The following is a 26,751-nucleotide window of genomic DNA, read 5'->3' on the forward strand; positions in this document are numbered from 1 at the left end:
CCTGTCACTTCTCCTTCAAGAAATATATATATATTTTTTTTAAATCTTTATAAACACTTTTAACAATTAACAAATTAAATTAACAAATTAAAAACATCTTAGTATACCAAATTTCAGCCCTTTCTGAATTTTTTCCCCCACACACACTAAGAATTTAGTAGGTCAGTGTATAACTCCGCCCAGCAGGTGGCGCTGCAGCTTGGTTTTATTTTTTACACACACACACACACACACACAGACTAATACACGCCACTAGACATTTATATTATAGAGTATCAAAAATCAATACATTTGCAATGATATACAGAGGTGCACTGCACTCCTAATTAAAATGAATATCTACAATAAGTTATTTCTACGTGATCCAGCCACACTCCTCCCCCCCCTTGTCCATGCGAGCAACCAGCGGGTCATATCCCCACTATTTGGCCCCTGGTTCCAAAGTCTCTTGGGGCTACCAGAGGTGACCCGGGGGATTCAGCTCTTCCTGCCGAGATAGTCATAAGCTTGAAGTGCAAGGCTCCAACGCAAGAATCAGCCATTCTCCCCTGAGGTGTGTTGTAGCCACTTTAAAGGATTATGATCAATCACCAGAGTAGAATGTCATCCATACAAATAAGGTTGAAGTTTCTTGTCTGCCCAAACAAGTGCAAAACATTCCTTTTCAATTGTGGCATACCCCAAATCCCTGTTTTTTGCTCAAATAGGCCACAGGGTGCTCCTGCCCATCTGGCCCCACCTGGCTAAGTACTGCTCCCAGTCCATACTGTGACGCGTCAGTTTGCACAATAAAGTCCTTGTCATAATTGGGCACCAACAGTACTGGAGCACGAACCAGGGCTTCCTTTAATGATTGAAATGCCAGCTCACAAGCAGGTGTCGAGTCAACTATCTTGGGGAGTTTCTTCTTAGCGAGATTGGTCAGGGGCTTGGCTACAGTACTAAAGTCTGGGAAGAAACGTCTGAGGTACTCTCTGGTCCCTAAGAAGGCCAGTACTTGTCTTTGGGTTGTGGGGTGGGGCCAGTTTTGGATTGCCTCTACCTTAGCTGGTTCTGGCTTAACCCTACCTTCCCCCACACGATGCCCAAGGTACTGTACCTCTGATATCCCCATTTGACACTTGTCTGCTCTGATGGTCAGACCTGCCCACTGAATTTTTTTGCCTGCCGCAGGATTTACTGAAAATGGCAATGTCATCCAAGTAAGGCTGAGCAAAGCCCTTACATCCTTCCAGCAGTTAATCAAGTACCCGCTGGAATGTGGCTGGCACGTTCTTCATCCCACATGGCATGGACTTAAACTCAAACGTGCCAAATGATGTGATGAACGTCGACTGTCCCTGAGCCTCGGGGGTCAGCGGTATCTGCCAATACCCCTTGCTCAAGTCAAAGGTTGAGATATACTTTGCTCCAGCTAACTCGTCTAACAGAGCGTCAATGTGGGGCAGGGGATAGTCATCAGAACATGGTCACCTCGTTCAACCAGCGGTAATCTGCTCAAAACCGCGTTGTCTTGTCCTTCTTGGGAACCAATACAACGGAGGATACCCATGGACTATGCGATTTCTGAATGACACCTAGTTCAAGCATCGCCTGCACATCACCGTATATACATTCCTTGGCCTCTGGTGAGACCCAATAAGCGGGTTGCCTAATTGGCCTTTGCTCACCAGTGTTCACGTGGTGCATCACCAAGGAAGTCTGGCCGGGCTTCCTACTGAACTGAGTCGCAAAGGGCCACAGCACTGCCTCAAGCTGCTCCGTCTTGCGGGCACTCAACTGCTCAGCCCAGCCCACTTCCTCCACACCACTTTCACCTCTGGTATCCGGGAGGAGGTCAGGTAGTGGCTCACTTCCTGGTTCCTCAGTCGCTAAGCAGCAATCCGCTACTACCGACTCCACGCGCTCGTGGTATGCCTTCAACATATTCACATAGGCATTTTGAGACCTTTACGATCCAGCCCAGGCAGCCTGGAGCTTCGTGGGCATCAGAACAAGGACCTTCTGCCCTACCTCAAATACTCTGTCGTAAGCGCCCTAGGTTAGCTTGTGCAAACCCCATGAGATTCTCTCACCGATCTCTGAGCTTCAACACATAATCCGCCACAGAGACATCCTGGGTGGGTAGCTCCCCTTCCCAAGACACCCGCCACAATTCAAGGGGTCCATGGACTCTGCAGACATACAGTAGTTTAAAAGGGGAGAAACCGGTAGACTCCTGCGGCACTTCCTGATAAGCAAACAGGAGGTGTGGCAGGTAATGTTCCCAGTCCACTCCCCCTACGAAATTATAATTGCCCATAGCATGTGCTTCAGAGCCCCATTGAACCGCTTGCATTGTCCGTTAGTCTGAGGACGGTAGGGAGCGGTACGGAGTTGCTGCACTCCACACTTTGCCCAGAGACACTGCACCAATTTACTCATGAACTGTGTCCCTTGATCGGTTAGGATCTCACAAAGGAACCCTACTGTACTTGCTGAAAAGGTTCCCCAATTATTGGCAAGGACAAGAGGGGAGCACGAGCACTGGGGTGCCCGAGACGCTGGCACACATCACAGGACTTACAGTAGGCCTGGACGTCGTCCGACATTCCAGGTCAGAGAAAGTTCTTTGTCAGGCACTTCAGTGTTAAGTCTCTTCCCTGGTGTCCTGCCATAGGGATTTTGTAGGCAGCTGACATCAGTTGTGCGTGAAAGCTCTGTGGAACCACCAGTTGAACTTGCTCCCAGACTATTCTATCCCCATCTACCTTCCTAGCTACACGGTACAGCAACCTTTACACCATGTCACACTCCCCATCTCCATCCCCGGAAGGCCGCTGCCTGCTTGGTGCCTCATGCCTTCCAGGGAGGGAACCGTCGGCTGAGCTGCCTTAAAATCTTTCCTGCTGCCCTCACTATCATCTAAGTCAGGACACTCTGCATTGGGGTCTATGTGGGGCTTATTAGGATCAGTGAAAGTGCGGTCATTCAAAGGGAAGTCGCGGTGGTCAGCTTTACTTCCTGTCCAGCACCCATTCTTTCACCTCCGGTTCTTGGCACATCAAGTCTATTAACTCCTCCACGGTCTGGGCTCCCCTCTCCCACTTCCGGGCAGACTCCCACAGCAGCTTGACAAACTCCTCATGGGTGGCGTGGAGGTTCTGGGCAAGGTCCCGGAACTTTTTTTGCCGATAGCTGTCTAGAGTAATAGTGTAACTATAAAGGAGTGCCTTTTTTACTATATCATAGTCCGCACAGTCCTCTGAGGGCAGCCCACAGTAGGCCTCCAATGCACGTCCTTGCAGTGTGGGCACCAAATGCTTAACACATTCCTCTCTGGTTACAGCGTGTAGTCTGCAGGTCCTTTCAAATACTTGCAGGTGCTTATCAATATTTCCAACATTGTCCTCAATTTTAGGACAAGGTAAAGACGATAGCCCTGATTCCCTATGGGTCGTCTCCCCCCTGGGCTGTACCTCTGGTGCCCTTCCCTCTTGGTGCCATGCCTCGATGACCTGTGCTCAGCTACAGTCGCATTGTCCCCTAAGGACGCCAGCTGCATCTTTAGCCCGGCAGCCCTGCGCTCATCATAGGACAGAGGGGCTGGTTCTCCAGGTACAGTCTGTTGAGAAGAGGTTGCAGCTGTCTGGGGGTCTGGTTCACCTTGTTCCCAGTTTTCAACTGGGCCGCCTCCGGGGTACCATTCTCTTGGTGCCACTCTCATCTCCGCTGTGTTTGGTGAATGGCTGATATCCAAGCCCTTGGCACTGCACAGAGTCTCAAGGTCCGCCCTGGACACATTGGCGTAATCAGACATCCTGTGCATTCTCCTGGCTGCAGTTATTTTTCTCCCCAATAACTCGGCTCTCCTGACTGGTGCACAAAAAGCCACCTGGGGTTATCCCACCGCTGTCACCAGAAATCTGTGACATGATGGTCCGCCTATGCCATCCTGTCTGTGCTTGCTGGGGACTGGCTGGGCTTGCCTTGCCACCGTCCCCTTCCTGTATCCCAAATTGCGCCCCTCTAACCGCAATAAGAGGAGTCTGCTGCCACCACAAGGCTCCTTCCCCAGCACCTAGAACCAGTTCCTTCTGGGTAACTTTTGCTGCTAGTGTACCCATTCGCTGGGCACCTGGACTGGGGACCTGACCTCTTGCCTTCAGATCAGGGTTGCTGTGGATGGTTCCCCCTGACCTATCACACTGACCAAAGCTGCAAGGTAACGGGCAGAGCGTTGGTACTGGATGCTGGGTCCCCAACCTCAGTACCTACGTAGGCGTCAAAGCAGGATCTTAAATCAGTGATGTTTTATTAATTCAAATGTCCTAATAAGGAGAACTACACTAGTTTGTGGTACTAGTAATCTTCAGAAAGGTACAGATGGAATAATACTGCTTGGTCAAACAGTGCTCCTTTTTATAGAGATTTAAAGACATACCCTGGCAAGAGGTAATCCAACCTTCTGCCCCTCTAACAAATCCAGGTGCTTCATTCTGCCTGCACATAAATCAACCTGGGGGGGTTTAACACCTTTTTACATTGAATGTTTACCATTCAGGATGTAATATTCTCTCATCTTGAATTTAATGCAATTTAACTTAGAAAATTCACAGCAATCTGGGATATCCTAAATTACTAATATAAAAAATCAGTACATTTGCAATGATGTACAGAGGTGCACTGCACTCCTAATTAAAATACATATCTACAATAAATTATTTCTACGTTGTCTAGCCACAGCATGAATATGTGTATTATACTTGTGTAATATACAATATAATGTATGTGTGATATGTGTAATTTACAATATAATGTATGTATGATATGTGTATTATTCTTGTGTAATATACAATATAATGTATGTGTGATATGTGTAATATGCAATATAATGTATGTGTAATATGCAATATAATGTATGTGTGATATGTATATTATACTTGTGTAATATACAATATAATGTATGTATGATATGTGTAATATGCAATATAATGTATGTATGATATGTATATTCTTGTGTAATATACAATATAATGTATGTGTGATATGTGTAATATGCAATATAATGTATGTGTGATATGTATATTATACTTGTGTAATATACAATATAATGTATGTGTGATATGTGTAATATGCAATATAATGTATGTATGATATGTATATTATACTTGTGTAATATACAATATAATGTATGTGTGATATGTGTAATATGCAATATAATGTATGTATGATATGTATATTATACTTGTGTAATATACAATATAATGTATGTGTGATATGTATATTATACTTTTATAAGACCAAACTTTGCAGGGATCCATGGTGAACACCAGGGATGTGTTAGACACTGCGCTTCTTTGTCCAGTTGCGTCAACTGCTAACAGTCTAGCAGTTATACGTCCATTCTTCCTAGTGATTTGTGACAGAATGCTTTGCCCAAGAAAAGTATGGGTGGTGCTGGAGAACAATCTGCTGATCTGCTTCAGCATCCAGCATTACAGGTGAAACAGCAAGAATTGAATCAGGCCCAGCACCTTCATTGCCTGCAAGGGCTGGATACTATTCAGGTGTTTCTGACTCTGCCTGTACAGGTCGCCTCTTCATCTGCACCGGCCCTGGTGTTTCCTACTGACTCCAATTAGCATATCCCTACTCCAGACAAGTTTGATGGAGGTCCCAAGAAATGCCGGGGATTTCTTAACCAATGTACGATCCAGTTCAAACTCCCCCCCAAGAAACTTCTCTTCTGACAGAGCGAAGTTTGCGTCTTTCTAAGCTCTCACTTGGATATCCTCCTATGCAAACAGAACAATGCTATTCTGTAGAATTCCTCAGCATTCATGGAGGATGTCAGAAAGAACTTTGAGCCTGGCAGAGTTTTTTCGTCGCTTCCATTTTTTTAAGCTCTGGCAGGGCTTCATGATGTTGGGTTAATATCCTCTGCAATTCTGCACAGTAGCCTCTAAACTTGAGTGGAACAATGAGTCCTTAATGGCGGCCTTTTAGCAAGGCATGACCTACCGGATTTAGGATGAACTAACCTCCAAGGATCTTCCTTTGGAGCTAGACCAATTAATCTCCCTATGTGTCAGGGTTGACATTCACTTCAGGGAGTGGATTCAGGAAAGGTCTCCCGACGGCTTTTAGTTCAAATGGTGTTCAGGTTCATAACCCTTGAGCTCATGCAAGTGGGTCACTCCATCTTTTGCATGAGGAGCAAGTGTGGACATTCAAGAACAATTATTATTATCGTTTATTTGTAAGGCGCCACAGTGCTCTGCAGCACCGTACAGTAGGGAAAACAAGCCATACATAAAACAAGGACATACAAGGCAGACAAAATAAATGCAGACATAAAAACAAAGGGTATGGAGGACCCTGCTCATTAGACAGCTTACATTCTAAGTGGAAGAGGGCACAGCTGAAACAAGAGGAGCGAATGTGGCTCAGAGTGGAGATTGGGACAGTTTGTGAGGGTGCATTAGTGTGAATAGTATCATCAAGGATAAGCTAAGCTTTAAAAAAAATAGATGTTTTTTAGAGAGCGTCTAAAGATTTGTACGTTGTGGGAAAGTCTGATTGGGCGTGGTAGGGAATTCCATAAGTGGGGAGCAGCATGGGAGAAGTAGGCGCAAGTGAGAGGAGGATACCAGAGACGAGACAAGGTGAAGGTCAGAGGTAGATCTAAGAGGGCGGGAGGGAGGGTATATTGATATGAGATGTGAGATGTATGAAGGGATGGTGTTGAGGGCTTTGTAGGTAAGGGTGAGTAATATGAATTTGATTCTGGAGGACACGGAGCCAGTGTAGGGATTTGCAGAGTGGTGCAGCAGATGGGGAGCGGTGAGAGAGGAAGATCAGTCTTGAAGCAGCATTTAGGATGGATAGAAGTGTGGATATATGGGTGTCAGGAATGCCAGATAGCAGGAGGTTGCAGTAGTGAAGACGGGAGATGATGAGAGAATGGATAAGAGTTTTGGTAGCATGTTGAGTAAGAAACATGCCTTGCCAGTGTGTCTCAATGTCCCGAGAGAATATAAACAGTCCCGATATCTCAGGAGGAATACAGGCAGTCGCGATGTCTCGGGAGGAATACAGGCAGTCCAGATGTCTCTGGAGGAATACAGGCAGTCCCGATGTCTCTGGAGGAATACAGGCAGTCCCGATGTCTCGGGAGGAATACAGGCAGTCCCGATATCTCGGGAGGAATACAGGCAGTCCCGATGTCTCGGGAGGAATACAGGCAGTCCAGATGTCTCTGGAGGAATACAGGCAGTCACAATATCTCGGGAGGAATACAGGCAGTCCCGATGTCCCGATGTTTGCCATATATCCAACAGTTTTTTAGGAGTATTCGTAGGGGACTATAAAGAGATAATAGGGTGACAATAAAGTGGTAGTGGGGTGGCTGTAAAGTAGAAGGTTGCATATAAACTGTTAGTAGGGTGGGATTGAATGTTTTACTGATTAGATGATACAAGGGATCTTAATAGGGGGCAGTTACAAGACCCCAGTGCTGCCTGTGTTCTCTGTTATATGTAAAGTGGACAATTCGGAGCATTTATGTGGTTCTTACGTATCGGACACAGGCTTATAATTATTATATATCATTAAATAATCATAAAACAGCACATACTATAAAAAGATACACATTGTGGTTACTGTTTACTGTGCTTTACAAATCAGTCAAGTAATTTGCAGGGACAGAGAGGATTTTGGTCCAGGTGGAGGTCTTTGTACTGGCTGCCATATATATGTATATAGGAGTGGAGATGTACGAGTAGTTGGACTGAGGATATATCCTGTAATTTCTGCCTTGTAACTGAGCAACTGTCAGAGACCCCCTCTCACTACCAATGTCTGACTGTCCGAGATGAGTACAGGCAACCAACAATGCATGTCCAGCCACGTGTAATGTTTGTCCACATGTAATGTAATGGCCAGCTTCGTGTAATGTCCAGCCACATGTAATGTTTGTCCATATGTAATGTCCAGCCACATGTAATGTAATGTCCAGCCACATGTAATGTAATGTCCAGCATGTAATGTAGTGTCCAGCCACATGTAATGTAATGTCCGGCCACATGTAATGTCCAGCCACATGTAATGTCCAGCATGTAATGTAATGTCCAGCCCCATGTAATGTAATGTCCGGCCACATGTAATATCCAGCCACATCATCATCATCATCATCATCATTTATTTATATAGCGCCAACATATTCCGTAGCGCTTTACAATTGGGGACAAACGTAATAAACTAATAAACAAACTGGGTAAAACAGACAAAGAGGTGAGGAGGCTGCTCGCAAGCTTACAATCTATGGGACAATGGGAGATTGACACATGAGGTTAAGTATACATTTTGCATCTTGGTCCAGCCAGACTGCAAAGGTAAGGTGACTCATAAGCTAAATGATCCTGTCACACAACAATGTTGGTCCGGGGGTAGTTGTCTTGTGTGAAATTGTGTAACAGGCTAAAGGTAGTGAGGTTAAGATGGTGGTTGAGGAATATTATAAGCTTGTCTGAAGAGGTAGGTTTTCAGAGAACGCTTGAAAGTTTGTAGAACAGAGGAGAGTCTTATTGTGCGAGGGAGAGAGTTCCATAGAGTGGGTGCAGCCCGAAAAAAGTCCTGTAACAGGGAATGGGAGGATGTTATGAGGGTGGATGAGAGACGCAGATCTTTTGCAGAACGGAGTTGCCAAGTTGGGAGATATTTTGAGACAAGAGGAGATGTATGTTGGTGCAGCTTTGTTGATGGCCTTGTAGGTTAGTAAAAGTATTTTATATTGGATTCGGTAGAAGACAGGCAGCCAGTGTAGAGACATACAGAGTGATTCAACAGAGGAATAGCTATTTGCAAGGAAAATCAGTCTTGCCGAAGCATGCAAAATAGATTTTAGGGGTTTGAGTCTGTTTTTGGGAAGACCAGTAAGGAGGGAATTGCAATAGTCAATGCGGGAGATGATTAGTGCATGAATTAAGGTTTTAGCAGTGTCTTGTGTGAGATATGTGCGGATTCTGGAAATGTTCTTTAGATGTATGTAACATGATTTAGATATAGAGTCAATGTGGGGAACAAAGGATAGGCGTGAATCAAGGATTACACCTAGGCAGCGAGCTTGTGGGGTGGGATTTATGGTCATGTTATCAACAGAGATAGAAATGTCAGGTATGCTCTTGTTGGCGGGTGGGAATATTATTAACTCTGTTTTAGAAAGATTAAGTTTGAGTTGACGAGAGGACATCCAAGATGAAATGGCAGAAAGACAGTCAGTTACACGGGACAACACAGATGTCGAGATATCAGGAGAGGATAGATAGATTTGGGTATCATCCGCATAGAGATGATACTGAAAGCCAAAGGAACTTATTAGATTTCCAAGAGAAGCGGTATAGATAGAGAACAGCAGAGGACCTAGCACCGAGCCTTGTGGTACTCCAACTGATAGGGGAAGCGGAGCAGAGGTGGCTCCAGAGAAATTAACAGTGAAAGAGCGATTAGAGAGGTAAGATGAGAACCAGGATAGAACTGTGTCTTGAAGACCTAGGGATTGCAGCGTTTGTATGAGAAGAGAGTGGTCAATGGTGTCAAATGCAGCCGAGAGATCAAGGAGAATTAGGAGAGAGTAATGGCGTTCAGTCTTAGCAGTGATCAGATCATTAACAACCTTGGTCAGCGCAGTCTCTGTGGAGTGTTGAGAACGAAAGCCAGACTGAAGAGGATCCAACAGGTTGTTTGCGGAAAGAAAGCGTGTGAGGCGAGTGTAGGCAAGTCTCTCTAGAAGCTTGGAGGTGCAAGGGAGCTGAGAGATGGGACGGTAATTTGAGAGAGAGTTTGGGTCGGAGTTTTGTTTTTTTAGAATAGGAGTAATCACTGCATGCTTGTATAGTGATGGAAAGATGCCAGTAGAGAGTGAGAGATTACAGATTTGAGTTAGAGGTGAAATGAGCACAGAAGACAGGGATCTACCAATTTGCGAGGGAATAGGATCAAGAGGACAGGAGGTAGAGTAGGAAGATAAGAAGAGCGTAGAAATTTCCTCTTCATTTGTGGGGTCAAATGAAGAAAGGGTGTCAGAGGGTAGTGGGAAGGAAATGAGCTGATGGCTTGTTGAGGAAGAGGATACCATTTCTAGTCTGATCTTGTCAATCTTGTCCTTGAAGTAGGAAGCAATATCCTGAGCACTGATAGTAGATGGAGGGTTCGGGGTGGGAGGATTGAGAAGATGATTAAATGTATTGAAAAGGCGTTTGGGGTTAGAAGCCTGAGCATAGATAAGAGATTGAAAGTATGTTTGTTTTGCAGTGTCCAGAGCATTTCGATAGGAGTGGTAGACAGAAGTATATGTGAAGAAGTCATTAGAGCTTCGAGATTTACGCCAGTGACGTTCTGCTTTACGGGACAGTTTTTGAAGATTTCGTGTTGCTTTGGTGTGCCACGGTTGACATCGAAGTCGACGTGTAGTATGAAGTGTCGCTGGAGCCACTTGATCAAGGGCCGTTGCTAAGGTTAGGTGAAAATGAGGTACTGCCATCTCAGGGGATGAGAATGTAGAGATAGGGGAGAGAAGGTGTTGGAGAGAGGTGGAAAATTGTTGAAGATTAATAGAATTAAGATGTCTACGAGTATGAGGAGGCTTGGTTGAGTAAGACAGTAGAGAGGTTAGAGCAGTGGGGGTGAGAGTGTAGCTGATAAGGTGATGATCCGAGAGGGGGAAGGGTGTGTTAAGAAAATTAGAAACTGAGCATAGTCTAGAGAAAACAAGATCAAGGCAGTGGCCATCCTTATGAGTAGATGATTCAATCCACTGGGAGAGGTCAAGTGAGGATGTTAGAGAGAGTAGTTTGGAAGCAGCTTTGGAAGGTGGGTTATCAATGGGGATGTTGAAGTCACCCATGATGATGGTGGGGATATCTGAAGATAAGAAGTGAGGGAGCCATGCAGAGAAATCCTCAATAAATTGTTGGTGTGCTCCAGGGGGACGATAGATCACCGCAACACGTAGGGAAAATGGATTAAAAATGCGAATAGCATGTACTTCAAAAGATGTGAACGTGAGTGATGGGACATTTGGTAGAACTGTGTATGTGCACTGTGGGGAGAGAAGTAGTCCAACCCCACCTCCTTGTCTGCCTTCAGGTCTGGAGGTGTGGGTGAGATGGAGGCCACCATGTGAAAGTGCTGCAGGTGAGGCAGTGTCTGATTGCATGAGCCATGTTTCTGTTATTGCCAGAAGGTTGAGGTTTTTTGAGAGGAAGAGATCATGAACGGAGGTAAGTTTGTTACAAACAGAGCGTGCATTCCAAAGGGCACATTTAAAGGACTTGGGAAGAGAGGGGAGACAGGTGATGTGTTTGAGGTTTGCTATAGAACGGTAGTGTTCTGATGTATGTGTGTGTGAGGAGTGTGGGGGACCTGGATTAGGTGATATATCACCAGCTAATAGAAGCAGAGTGAGCGAAAGATAGGCAAGGGGATTGTAAGATGTGTGACCTTTTATTTTCTGGCGACAGGTGGAGGCTGTACTTGTTAGAGATAATAAATAGGATAACAGTTCATGGGTGTTAAATAGAGGTGAGTGGAGTAATGCAGGTGCAATATGAACAAATTTGTGTGTTGGTGGAGGGGTGAAAGATGACACAGTCCTAAAGATCATGCCATGAAATGAGACTAAGAAAAGCAATTTGTGAAACATTGTGATAAAAGGGGTAAAAGCAACAAGCAAGGGTATTTTAAGAATTACCTCTTAGCGGTCTTCCATATAAATAGACAAGTAGTGCAGAAATAGGCTGTGGCAGATGCAGCTTATTGCTGGGAGTAAAATCCAGTCAAATGTAGTCCAATGTTTGTCCAACTGTGTTGTCTAACTGTGCATTTTCGTCCACTTTGTGAGAAAATCCCACTTAGTGTAGAAATCACACACGTCTAACCCCACATGTAATGTTTGTCCACATGTAATGTCCAGCATGTAATGTAATGTCCAGCCACATGTAATGTCCAGCCACATGTAATGTAATGTCCGGCCACATGTAATGTTTGTCCATATGTAATGTCCAGCATGTAATGTAATGTCCGGCCACATGTAATGTTTGTCCATATGTAATGTCCAGCATGTAATGTAATGTCCAGCCTCGTGTGGGGCCTGATTCATTAAGGAAAGTGAAGCAAAAAAAAAAAATACTTTTGCACCTTGGCAAATCCACGCTGCATTGGAGGGGGAGGTAAATTTAAAATGAGGGGACAGATTTGTAGTTGGGGCAAGGCATGTCCTAAATTAACGTTAAGTTTCAGTGTAAAAATAAAGCTATCAAGTATTTGTGTGGCACATGAAAAAGCCGTCAGTATTTTCCCTACATGTAAAATAATAAACTAATTTGCACTCCCCGCATTGTAATATGGTTTGTCCAGGAGAAAACTTACTCCTTTTTTTGTTTTACTTTGCTTAATGAATCAGGCCTGTAATGTCCAACTATGTGCCCCCGTACCCGTAATATACCAGCTATGTGCCCCCGTGCCTCTAATATACCAGCTATGTGCCCCGTGCCTCTAATATACTAGCTATGTGCCCCCGTACCCGTAATATACCAGCTATGTGCCCCCGTACCCGTAATATACCAGCTATGTGCCCCCGTGCCTCTAATATACCAGCTATGTGCCCCCGTGCCTCTAATATACCAGCTATGTGCCCCCGTGCCTCGAATATACCAGCTATGTGCCCCCGTACCTCTAATATACCAGCTATGTGCCCCCGTACCTCTAATATGCCAGCTATAATGCCCCCGTGCCTCTAATATACCAGCTATGTGCCCCGTGCCTCTAATATACCAGCTACGTGCCCCCGTACCTCTAATATACCAGCTATGTGCCCCCGTGCCTCATATACCAGCTATGTGCCTCTAATATACCAGCTATGTGCCCCCATTCCTCTAATATACCAGCTATGTGCCCTCGTGCCTCTAATATACCAGCTATATGCCCCGTGCCTCTAATATACCAGCTATGTGCCCCGTGCCTCTAATATACCAGCTATGTGCCCCGTACCTCTAATATACCAGCTATGTGCCCCCGTGCCTCAAATATACCAGCTATCTGCCCCAGTACATCTAATATACCAGCTATGTGCCCCCGTATCTCGAATTTATCTGCTACGTGTCCTCGTACATCTAATATACCAGCTATGTGCCCCCGTTCCTCTAATATACCAGCTATGTGCCTCCGTGCTTCTAATATACCAACTATGTGCCCCCGTGCCTCGAATATACCAGCTATGTGCCCCCGTACCTCTAATATACCAGCTATGTGCCCCCGTACCTCTAATATACCAGCTATCTGCCCCAGTACATCTAATATATCAGCTATGTGCCCCGTACCTCGAATTTATCTGCTACGTGCCTTTGTACCTCTAATATACCAGCTATGTGCCCCCATACCTCTAATATACCATCTACATGCCCCATACCTCTATTATTCCAGTGATGTGCCCCAAATACAGCAGCTATGTGGCCCGTACCGCTAATATTCCAAAAAATGCACAAAGTGCTGCATAACCGTAAAATATAATCCCTATGCATCCATGCATTATGTACCTTTCCTATGTCCCGATGCTTAACATGCAGATGTGTGTCCCATAACCATTAAATCACTGCCATATGCTCTAAGTGTCTATATATTAGTCCTGTGCCCCCATACCTCCTCTTCTTCCCAATCCTACCTCATCCCTACTGTTACTCTTCACTGCTACCTTATCCCTGCTTTTCTTTCCCACCACTACCTTATTGCATTTTCTGCCCACTTCTATTCTATCCCTCCTTTTCCCAATATTATTCTATCCCTGCTTTTACATCCCACTATTATTCTATCTCTACTCTTTCATTTATCTTCCATCTTATCCCAAATATTATTTTCCATCCCACGTCTACCTTCCGTTTCCTGAAAGGTTTTTTTTTATATCTGCCCTATATGAAGGGGGTGCAATGTTCTCAGCTCACCTATATAAAGAGGTGCAGTGTTCTCAGCTCCCCTATATACAGGGGTGCAGTGTTCTCAGCTTCCCTATATAAAGAATTGCAGTGTTCTCAGCTCCTCTATATAAATGGGTGCAGTATTCTCAGCTCCCCTCTGTAAACAGGTGTAGTGTTCTCAGCTCCCCTATATAAAGAAGTGCAGTGTTCTCAGCTCTCCTCTGTATATAGGTGCAGTGTTCTAAGCTCCCCTATATAAAGAGGTGCAATGTTCTCAGCTGCCCTATATAAAGGGGTGCAATGTTGTCATCTTCTCTATATAAAGGAGTGCAGTGTTCTCGGCTCCCCTATATAAAAGGGTGTAGTATTCTCGGCTCCCCTATATAAAGGGGGGAAGTTCTCACCTCCCCTATATAAAGAGGTTCAGGTTTTTTTTAGCTCTCCTATATAAAAGTGTGTAGTATTTTCAGCTCCCCTTTATAAAGGGGTACAGTGTTCTCAACTCCCCACTGTAATGGGGTGCAGTGTTCTCAGCTCCCCTATATAAAGAGGTGCAATGTTCTCAGCTGACCTATATAAAGGGGTGCAATGTTGTCATTTCTATATAAAGGTGTGCAGTGTTCCACCTCCCCTATATAAAAAGATGCAGTGTTCTCAGTCCCCATATATAAAGAGGTGGAATGTTTTCAGCTGCCCTATATAAAGCGTGCAGTGTTCTCAGCTCCCCTATATAAAGGGGTGCAATGTTCTAGTCTCCCCTCTGTACCAAGGTGTAGTTTTCTCAGCTCTCCTATATAAAGGCAGTGTTCTCAGCTCCCCTTTGTACAGAGGTGCAGTGTTCTCAGCTCCCCTATATAAAGGGGTGCCGTGTTCTCAGCTCCCCTCCGTACAGAGGTGCAGTGTTCTCCACTCCCCTATATAAATGGGTGCAACATTCTCAGCTCCCCTTTGTACAGATGTGCAGTGTTCTCCACTCCCCTGTATAAAGGGGTGCAATATTCTCAGCTCCCCTCTGTACAGAGGTGCAGTGTTCTCAGCTCCCCTATATAAAGGGGTGCAGTGTTCTCAGCTCCCCTCTGTACAGAGGTGCAATGTTCTCTCCCCTATATAAAGGGGTGCTGGGATGTTTATACCTCCTCATCTCTCCTTATTATAGAACTCATCTCACCTACAGACATCACTTGCTTTATATGAAGCGTTACATACATTACAGACACAATTATACATGTCCAGTGATCTCTGAAATTGAAAGTATTTGGTGTAAGACATTTTCTCCTCCTGTCAGTAATATTAATTATTGGGGTTTCAGCCAGTCTATGTGCGGGTGAAGGTTTGCTGCCCTGTCTCCCCTGCTCTCAATAACTGAACGGGTCACCTGATCTTGCATCTGCTGAACTACAATGTTGTGTATTGTTGTCTCAGGTTATGATGCCCCAACGCCTCCCACGGCGAGAGCGCGATAAGGAGAAGGGCTGACAAGGAGCCTCATTCTGAAGCTATATTGACGCTTCTCCCTTAGACTGGATCTGCAGCGTCACTCTCCGTTATCATCTCTGTCTGCCATGAGCAGCTCCCAGGTGTCCACTGAGATCCACGAGATTGTGTCATCTGCTATCCAGAATGTGAGTACCAGCCATACATTAGTCACGTCTCTATCCAGAATGTGAGTACCAGCCATACATTAGTCACGTCTCTATCCAGAATGTGAGTACCAGCCATACATTAGTCACGTCTCTATCCAGAATGTGTACCAGCCATACATTAGTCACGTCTCTATCCAGAATGTGAGTACCAGCCATACACTAGTCACGTCTCTATCCAGAATGTGAGTACCAGCCATACATTAGTCACGTCTCTATCCAGAATGTGTACCAGCCATACATTAATCACGTCTCTATCCAGAATGTGAGTACCAGCCATACATTAGTCACGTCTCTATCCAGAATGTGAGTACCAGCCATACATTAGTCACGTCTCTATCCAGAATGTGAGTACCAGCCATACATTAGTCACGTCTCTATCCAGAATGTGTACCAGCCATACATTAGTCACGTCTCTATCCAGAATGTGAGTACCAGCCATACATTAGTCACGTCTCTATCCAGAATGTGAGTACCAGCCATACACTAGTCACGTCTCTATCCAGAATGTGAGTACCAGCCATACATTAGTCACGTCTCTCTCCAGAATGTGAATATCAGCTATAGGTAGATCAGCCCTCTATCCAGAATGTGAGTACCAGCCATACATTAGTCACGTCTCTATCCAGAATGTGTACCAGCCATACATTAATCACGTCTCTATCCAGAATGTGAGTACCAGCCATACATTAGTCACGTCTCTATCCAGAATGTGAATATCAGCTATAGGTAGATCAGCCCTCTATCCAGAATGGGAGTACCAGCCATACATTAGTCACGTCTCTATCCAGAATGTGAGTACCTGCCATACATATGGCAGACGGTTATCTATAATATATATGTACTTGGTATTTATAGGTCAGGCCTCTATCTATAGTGTATATACTGGGTGTTTATAGGTCAGGCCTCTATCTATAATTTATATACTTGGTATTTATAGGTCAGGCCTCTATAATGTATATACTGGGTGTTTATAGGTCAGGCCTCTATCTATAATTTATATACTGGGTGTTTATAGGTCAGGCTTCTATCTATAATGTATATTCTGGGTGTTTATAGGTCGCGCCTCTATCTATAATGTATATACTGGGTGTTTACAGGTCAGGCCTCTATCTATAATGTATATACTGGGTGTTTATAGGTCAGGCCTCTATAATGTATATACTGGGTGTTTATAGGTCAGGCCTCTATAATGTATATACTGGGTGTTTATAGGTTAGGCCTCTATCTATAATGTATATACTGGGTGTTTACAGGTCAGGCCTCTATCTATAATGTATATACTGGGTGTTTATAGGTCAGGCCTCTATAATGTATATACTGGGTGTTTATAGGTCAGGCCTCTATAATGTATATACTGGGTGTTTATAGGTTAGGCCTCTATCTATAATGTATATACTGGGTGTTTATAGGTCAGGCCTCTATAATGTATATACTGGGTGTTTATAGGTCAGGCCTCTATATTGTATATACTGGGTGTTTATAGGTTAGGCCTCTATAATGTATATACTGGGTGTTTATAGGTCAGGCCTCTATAATGTATATACTGGGTGTTTATAGGTCAGGCCTCTATCTATAATGTATATAATGTGTTTATAGGTCAGGCCTCTATCTATAATGTATATACTGGGTGTTTATAGGTCAGGCCTCTATCTATAATGTATATAATGTGTTTATAGGTCAGGCCTCTATCTATAATGTATATACTGGGTGTTTATAGGTCAGGCCTCTATCTATAGTGTATATCATACTTGCCAACTCTCCCTGAATGTCAGGGAGACTCCCTGAAATAGGGGTGATCTCCCTCACTCCCTGAAGAGTCTGGCATTCTCCCTGATGCTGAGCCAGTACAAGACGTGGTTGGCTTCGCCATCTGTGGCATGATGACACAGTTCAGAAATTGTGTCCTATGTCCATGTATTGATGCCTATGGAGGTGGCCATTTTCATGGAGACCAAGATTTAATCAAAGACTGACAGGTAAGACAACATGACTTCAGTAATGGAGACAGAAATGTAAAAGACATTTCAGTCTCTAGAGATTCAGTAGCTGCTTTTCTTTAACGCATAGTTGCCTACTCTCCCGTAATGGCTTAATGACGCAAATATCCCGTCATCTTAGCTCGTTTAGAGGGCAGGGCCAAAATGATGCAATTTGACAAGCGCCGAAGCTCCGCCCCCACACGCCCACCTCCCCCGGGATCTCCCTGAAGCCAACGAGGGAAAGTTGGCAAGTATGGTGTATATACTGGGTGTTTATAGGTCAGACCTCTATCTATAATGTATATACTGGGTGTTTATAGGTCAGGCCTCTATAATGTATATACTGGGTGTTTATAGGTCAGGCCTCTATAATGTATATACTGGGTGTTTATAGGTCAGGCCTCTATCTATAATGTATATACTGGGTGTTTATAGGTCAGACCTCTATCTATAATTTATATACTGGGTGTTTATAGGTCAAGCCTCTATCTATAGTGTATATACTGGGTGTTTATAGGTCAGGCCTCTATCTATAATGTATATATTAGGCCTTGTAAAATAACATACGAGGTATGTCTATTAAATTACGACAAAACAGTCAGAACTGGTTATAACTCCATATGTAGTAACCTTGAACCTGCATGACAGCTGCAACACTCTATGACGTTCAGTTGGTTGTGTTTTCTGTAGAGTGATGAAAAAAAGTTTAAAAGTTGAACAACGTGTCAATTTGAAATTTTTAGTAAAATTGCACAAAACACCAACAGAATGTTTTCAGATGCTTACTACGGCCTGTCGTGTGCGCCTGTGTTTGAGTGGCACAAAGATTTAGTAAGTGACGTGACAATGTCGAAGATGATAGACGACCTTGTACTTCAAGAACCAGAGAAAATCTAGAAAAAATCAGTCAGATTGTTTGAAAAGACGCCGTACGAATGATAGCTGAATCCGTGAACATTGACAGACACCGTATGGAAAATTTTGTGTGAGGACCTTAACATGACGAAAGTTTGTGCAAAGATGGTCCCAAGGGTTCTCACACCAGAGCAAAAAGAATGTCGCAAGGAATGTTGTGTTGACATTCTGCAGCAACTTGACACAGACCCAAACCTGTGTCATAAAGTAATCACTTGTGATGAGACCTGGATCTTCCAGTACGATCCTGAAACCAAAAGACAGTCAATGCCTGGAAAACACCGTCATCACTAAGGATGAAAAATCTTGTCAAAATTCAAAGCAATGCTCATTGTTTTTTTCGATATCAAGGGTGTAATTTTGGAGGAATGGGTTCCAGAAGGCACAACAGTTAATCAGCATTATTATAAGGAAGTTTTGCAAAAGCTAAAAGAGTCAGAAATAAACAGCCGCAACTGTGGAAAAACGGTTCTGTCTTCACCAGGACAATGCTCCTGCTCACACAGCACTTTCTGTGAGGCAGTTTATGACCGACAGACACATTACTACACTTGAACATCCTCCATATTCGCCCGGTTTAGCACCTTGCGATTTTTATCTTTTCCCAAAAGTTAAATCAGAGCTTAAAGGGACACATTGTGAGTCAGTTGATGCTGTAAAGAAGAAAACGGCAGATATGTTGAAACAAGTGACAGAAATGGATTTGCTCCGTGTCTTCGACCAGTGGAAAACAAGACTACAGCGACGTATTAGTGCAAATGGAGAGTATATTGATGGGGACAAACATTAAATTTGTAATACTAATAAATAAAGGTGAGTTATTTAATCAGTTTCGTTATTTAATAGACATACCTCGTATATATTTCATATGCAGCATCTGTCACTAAGTTCCTCTGTACATACATGTATCACGCTGTGTGTATGACGACTTGAAGCCATGTAAAGTGTTCTGTGAGGATCAGATTCCACCCATAGGGAACAAGGAGATGAATCCTCTCCTCACTGGGCAATAGAAGACGTGACCTCTGCTGCCCCCTGCTGGCTGGAACTAGTATTAGTATTGTTCGTCTGCTGTGATAGCTCCATCAGGTATTGGGGGACAGTGATGAAAGCTCCTTATGGACAAGATACATAGGGGTCCTAAAACATAGTGAATTATTAATAATAATAAACCCAGAATCTAACATGCTGTGAGCTCTGCAGGAAGCCCCTTATAGCAGTTATATACAGTGAACACATAGGGTAAATGTCCGGGCTTTACTTGTATGTAATACAGGGGAGTCGTACCGCTAATCTTAGCGGGTGGTGTCCGCTATTCTGAAACTCGGGAAACAAGTTAATCACATTTTAGGAGACATTTGGGGCTTTTACCATTTAGTTGTATTAGACACCCCCCAGAGGAGTCGTCATGGAAACAGTGATACATTTTCGGGTCTAGGTGGTGACACATTTGGCTAGATTCGGGACAGTTGGGTGGATAACCAGATAGCTGAGTACTTAACCTCGGAGGTATTTATTGTGGGCTGGATACACAGTTATTGTAAGTGCCAACTGTCAATGGTTGGTTGGGGGCCAACGGCAGATTTGTTATTGAAACGTGTCCCCTTCTACCCTCTCTAGTTATGTTGCCTCTCCGATTTGTGGGGGTGTGTCTGGTTCAGATCAAAGGAAAAACAAACGGCACTTTAATAACAAAAACAAAATAGCGGAGATTCTCCCCTGGCAGGAAATGTGGAGTCAGCACCAGGACACAACACAAGTCAGACCAGAGTTGTCTGAGGACGAAGTATCCAAAATACCACAAATTAAAATTGCATTATATATACTTAGTGTTGTTCATGGTGTTACTGCAATATGTAGTTATTTACTGAGAGAGAAAGGGGGAAGAGGAGAGAGAGATTGCAGAAATTTAGAAAGCAGCAAAATTCACCCAAAAAATTTAAATATAATGAAAATATCTAAAAATGAAAACCAGAAAACAAAATAACAAATTACGAAATAATAATCCAGGGAGAAAATGGAGATCCGTAGTCAGTCCAGATATTTAGGAGCCAGTGTTGGGGTTATTTCTCACTCTATCACTTTACACCCGTGTGTTAGGAACCCCTCCAGCCGGCACAACACAGCCCGGAGTCTACTCTGCCAGTCAGGTGTTCACTGGAGCCCCTGATGGTGGGGACAGACTGGGCTGCAGACTGACAGAGGGTCGTGAAGTGTGCACCGGCTGGGGAGAACCCAGGCAAGCGGAGTGGAATCCAAGCAGAGGTCAGGGGCCGGCAGCAGACAACAGTACGAATAAACAAGCTGAGGTCAGGGGTCACGAACAGACAGGGAGGTCGGTATTCAAGCCAGAGGTCAGGGTCACGAGATTCACAAGCAAAGTCCAAATCCAAGCCAAGGGTCATACACGGGTAACAGTCCAACAGGTTTTCACCAATTTCAGGCAGAAGCAGGAACAGGAGCAGATTAAGCAGACAGGAACTGGACGCTATAACCGGCAGGGAGGCTAAGCCCTCCCTGCCTAATATACAGAGTTTGGCCAATCAGGGCTTAGCCCTGAAATACATCCCAGATGCGCTACCCAGCTAAATTAGCCCGCAGGCTACACTAGCGCATGCGCCCGGCTGCCTCACTTGCCGGGGCGCATCATTTGTTATACACGGCGTCCGGCCATTGCCTTGGCAACGGTCGGGCCCGAGAAACCGGAAGTGATGCCCCGGTCGTCATGGAGACGGCCGGGACGTTCACAGACACCGGAAGTGAGTCGCGGCGGTGCCCGAGGCCGCCGCGGCTCCTAACAGTACCCCCCCCCCTTGAGGAGGGGTCAAGGAACCCCGACACCCAGGTTTTTTAGGGAATTTTTTGAAGAATTCTCTTAAAAGTTTTGTAGCATTAAGTTTCCTTCGCGGGACCCAGGACCGCTCCTCCAAGCCGCGATTCCTCCACTGTACCAGGAAGTGCACCTGACCCTGTATGTTCTTAGAATCGAGGATCTTCTGAATTATGTATCTTTGAGGTTTATTCCGATTCTGTACATGCAGACTTGGATGCTGGGATTGACTTGGGTATAGCACAGGTTTGAGCAAAGAAGAATGGAACGTGTTTGGTATCCTTAATGAGCCAGGAATTTTCAACCTAAATGCCACGGCATTGATCTGCTTAACAATGAGAAACGGACCGATGAATTTAGGACCCAATTTCCTGCAGGGCTGTCTGAGCCTAATATTTCGTGTAGAAAGCCACACTTTCTGGCCCACTTTGAGGGAGCAGGTGGTACAGTGGCGATCCGAAAAAATTTTCGCAGAAAATGAAGCCCGTCTTAAGGCAGATTGCACTTTTTTCCAAATGACCTGGAGGTCAGCAGCTGTGGAGCGAATCTCCGGAATACCAGCGGATCTGAGGGAATACAAGGAATTTGATCTGGGATGAAAACCAAAGTTGCAATAGAATGGTGAGATTTGTGTAGATGAATGATATGAATTGTTATAGGCAAATTCTGCCCAAGGCAATAAGGACGACCAGTTGTCGTGAAATTCAGACGTGTAGCACCGTAAAAACTGCTCCAAGGACTGATTAACCCTTTTAGTCTGCCCATTAGACTGCGGGTGGTATGCAGACGACAGGCTAATCTTGATTCCAAGCAGGGTACAAAAGGATTTCCAAAACTGTGCTATAAATTGCGAACCACGATCCGACACGATATCGGTAGGAAGTCCATGAAGACGGAATATATGCTGGATAAACAGCATAGCCAAATCTCGGGCACTAGGGAGCCTAGGTAACGGTATGAAATGTGACATTTTGCTGAAGCGGTCAACTACCACCCATATGGTGTTATGTCCTGCAGAGAGTGGTAGATCGACTATAAAGTCCATTGATAAATGTGTCCAAGGCTTCGCAGGGATGGGCAATGGAACCAATTGGCCTGTAGGCCGACTCCTGGGGACTTTATTCCTGGCACAATTATCACAAGAGAGGACATAACTTTTGACGTCAGCAGACAATGATTGCCACCAGACTGTTCGGGAGAGAATCTCCAGCGTTTTCTGAACTCCAGGATGTTCAGCAGTCTTACTATTATGTGCTTCTGCAAGAACCGCCTTCCTTAAATGAACCGGAACAAAAGACGTCCCTCTGGCATATTATCAGGAGCTAGTCTTTGGAACCTTTGAAGTGTTGTGCTCAGGTCTTGAGTTAGCCCGGCATGAATTATGGAAGAAGGAATGATGGGTTCCGGATTAGTAACTGGAACATGGTGTGCCAAGAAGCTCCGAGATAGCGCATCTGCCCGGACATTTTTAGAACCTGGTCGGTAGGTGATTATGAAATTAAAACGGGTAAAGAACAGCGACCAACGGGCCTGTCTGGGGTTCAGGCGTTTGGCCGATTGTATATATTGCAAGTTTTTATGGTCCGTGATAACAGAAATTTGATGTATTGCACCCTCCAGCCAATGTCGCCACTCCTCAAAGACCCATTTAATGGCCAGTAGTTCCCTATTGCCCACATCATAGTTGGCTTCGGCTGAAGAGAACTTACGTGAGAAGTAGGCACATGGGTGCAGACGGTGAGTATGAGAGTCCTTCTGAGATAATATAGCACCGACATCAGAGGCGTCGACTTCAAGAACAAACGTTTTTTTAGGATCTGGGTGTCTAAGGACCTGAGCGGATACAAAGGCCTTTTTCAAGTTTTCAAATGCAGCTATTGCTTGAGCCGACCGATTAGCGGAATCCATTCCTTTGCGGGTCAGGGTGACAATAGGAGCCGCAATATCAGCAAAGCCATGAATGAACCTTCTATAATAATTAGCGAAGCCCAGGAACCTCTGCACCGCCTTGAGATTATTTGGTTGCACCCAATCCAGGATAGCTTGTACCTTGGTTGGATCCATAGAGAACCCTTCTGAAGAAATTACGTAACCTAGGAAGGATACCTTCTGCACCTCAAACTCACACTTTTCTAACTTGGCGTAAAGGTGGTGTTCTCGCAATTTCTGTAGGACCTGTTTGACATGACCCCGATGTATAGTTAATGATTTGGAGTAAATGAGAATGTCGTCTAAATAAACAACCACAAAATAATCGAGAAACTCCCGTAGCACTTCATTAATCAGGTCTTGAAACACAGCAGGTGCATTACTGAGGCCAAACGGCATGACCAGATATTCGTAGTGGCCAGAGTGTGTATTGAATGCCGTCTTCCATTCATCTCCCTCTCTGATGCGGATGAGGTTGTACGCTCCACGGAGATCGATTTTGGTGAAGATGGTGGCACCTCTTAACTGATCATATAACACTGAGATGAGAGGGAGAGGATAGGTGTTCTTGACTGTAATTTGATTGAGACCCCGGTAATCAATGCAGGGCCGCAGTCCACCATCTTTTTTTGACACAAAGAAGCATCCGGCACCTACAGGAGATTTAGATGGCCTGATGAACCCCTTCTCAAGATTCTCCTCAATATAAGCCTGCATGGACTTGGTCTCGGGACCAGAGAGAGAATACAAGCGCCCCTTCGGTAACTTGGACCCAGGAATTAGCTTGATGGCACAGGATAGGGCTTGATTGCGGTAGGGTGAAAGCCCAGGTCTGGGGGTCACCTTGCAGGAGGGAGATGACAATTCCAACTCTCTGCTGTTCCGAACCAGAAGACTGAGGTCTCAGCCGAAAATAGAGTTTGCAACTTTCTTTAAAATTCCAAAACAGGGCTCTATTTCCGGAGAACCGATCCGGCAAGTTTAACTTGGGTTCAACAACAGAACTGGAAATGGGCAATGTAGACTGGGATTTCTCCTCTTGAGAGGACAACCGCTGGGACAACCCCTGGACCGTTTGGTACAGGGTCTCAACATGACCTGCTAGGGCTTGAAATGGAGACGATTTGGTTCCGCTTTCATCCATCGTAAACTTGTCTCCAGAACGTCTGTTTTTGGGCCAGTTATAATGTTAGGAACCCCTCCAGCCGGCACAACACAGCCCGGAGTCTACTCTGCCAGTCAAGTGTTCACTGGAGCCCCTGATGGTGGGGACAGACTGGGCTGCAGACTGACAGAGGGTCGTGAAGTGTGCACCGGCTGGGGAGAACCCAGGCAAGCGGAGTGGAATCCAAGCAGAGATCAGGGGCCGGCAGCAGACAACAGTACGAATAAACAAGCTGAGGTCAGGGGTCACGAACAGACAGGGAGGTCGGTATTCAAGCCAGAGGTCAGGGTCACGAGATTCACAAGCAAAGTCCAAATCCAAGCCAAGGGTCATACACGGGTAACAGTCCAACAGGTTTTCACCAATTTCAGGCGGAAGCAGGAACAGGAGCAGATTAAGCAGACAGGAACTGGACGCTGTAATCGGCAGGGAGGCTAAGCCCTCCCTGCTTAATATACAGAGTTTGGCCAATCAGGGCTTAGCCCTGAAATACATCCCAGGTGCGCTACCCAGCTAAATTAGCCCGCAGGCTACACTAGCGCGTGCACCCAGCTGCCTCACTTGCCGGGGCGCATTGTTTGTTATACACGGCGTCCGGCCATTGCCTTGGCAACGGTCGGGCCCGAGAAACCAGAAGTGACGCCCCGGTCGTCAGGGAGACGGCCGGGACGTTCACAGACACCGGAAGTGAGTTGCGGCGGTGCCCGAGGCCACAGCGGCTCCTGACACCATGTTACTTGTTGTCCAGATTATAGTAAGGGCTGAAGCTCTCATCTATCTGTATCTGTGCAATCTCTCCAAATTACAATATATCCCAATGTGTCATTAATATGGACCATACGTGCTCAGTAAGGAGGTTCGTACTGTAATCTGGACAACAAGTAACACGGATGTAAAGTGTGAGAGTGGATAATAACACCCGACAAGCAGATAACTAACACCGGAACATTGAGACTTTCAGGGCACCACATACAACATTAAGTATTGTGAAAAGCGTGCCTGTGCCTACACATCGCTCCTCACACCGGCTTCTGCTGAACCACTTTGACTTTTATTTACTTGTCAGGATGGATAAACAATCTTGGCAGTGTCTTTAGCAATCACATCAAACATATTCACAGACATAAACACAGTCCCATAGCCCTAAAAGCTGGTCATCAAAGTTAGGTCCCTAACTGGTCACTGGACACTTGTTGGCATCAGTCTCTCTCTCTCTCTCTCTCTCTCTCTCTCTCTCTGTGTCTCTCTCTCTCTCTCTCTCTCGAGAGAGAGAGAGACACCCTCTCACTTCCTAACCCATATTAATCCCTTCATATGTGTAAAGTAGGTTATTTGTAACACAAATGGCCCTTATGTCTGCGATATGATTGTGAGCTCCACTGCTACAGGGGACTAATTTGCCTGATTGTAAAGCGCTGCAGAATATGTTGGCGCTATAATAATAACAATAGCGTGTTTCTCCCCGGCAGACATCGCCCCATTGTCCTACTAATCCATGTCCCACAAAGACAGACGCATTTGTGCAAATATAGGTTCACATTACGTAAGCACTTTGGGAGGAACGCGTTGCTAGGGGTTATTATTAACACTTATTTATATAATGCAATTGGGGACAAACCGTAAAATAAAATAAGACCGGATATTAACAAACAAAGCGATAAGAGGGTGCTGCTCACCAGCTTACAGTTTGATGTATGAGGGTAAGTGCCACTTATTGTATATTCGTCCAGCCAGATTGTCTTACGGGCAAGTGCTTATTGGGGCTCTATGAACCAGTCACACAACAATGTTGGGGGTCAGAGGTTGGTTTGAGTATAGAAAGTCTTGTGTAGATGTGTTGGTGGGGGGGGTAATCGCGTAGATTGATCTAGGGAAGCTTACAGGATGATTTGGGAATTTGATTGCTTGAAGATTAAGAGGATTTGGATACAGATTGGTTGTGGGGAAGAAAGGACAGGTCTGACTCATAGATGACCCTTAGGCATCGAGCTTGGGGGATAGGATTTATTGTCATGTTGCCCACAGATATAGAGCTGTCAGATAGGTAACTTCTGTGGGATTGTGGGAATATTGTCTGCTACGTTTTTTTGAAAAATTGAACTTGAGGTGCTTAGCGGACATCCAAGAACAATTGGCAGAAAGATGACCAAAAATATGGTGAGAGATTTGGGGAGGTTAAATAAATTTGTGTATCATCCGCATAGAGATGATACTTAAATCAAAAGGAGCTTATTAGTTTCCCTAGAGAAGTGGTGTAGATAGAGAATAGCAGAGGACTGTCACGGCTCAGGGTATTTATGGATCCCTTTTGCCACTACTTAGATGTTATAGCAGTGGATGG

General features: G+C 44.9%; 1 protein-coding gene across 2 annotated transcripts in view; it reads left to right on the top strand.

Annotated features, from left to right (window-relative positions):
• The window catches only part of SLC4A2 (solute carrier family 4 member 2), a 96,036-nt gene that overhangs the window by 18,306 nt on the left and 50,979 nt on the right, over positions 1-26,751 (top strand). For both annotated transcript variants that reach the window (XM_075214312.1, XM_075214311.1), the window contains exon 2: positions 15,372-15,571. In XM_075214312.1, coding sequence (XP_075070413.1) covers positions 15,512-15,571 — 60 coding nt within the window. In that variant the 5' untranslated portion in view covers positions 15,372-15,511. The remainder of the gene's footprint in view (positions 1-15,371; positions 15,572-26,751) is intronic.

The sequence above is a fragment of the Mixophyes fleayi genome, chromosome 5, assembly GCF_038048845.1.
Source record: "Mixophyes fleayi isolate aMixFle1 chromosome 5, aMixFle1.hap1, whole genome shotgun sequence".
Classification (NCBI taxonomy): Eukaryota; Metazoa; Chordata; class Amphibia; order Anura; family Limnodynastidae; genus Mixophyes; species Mixophyes fleayi.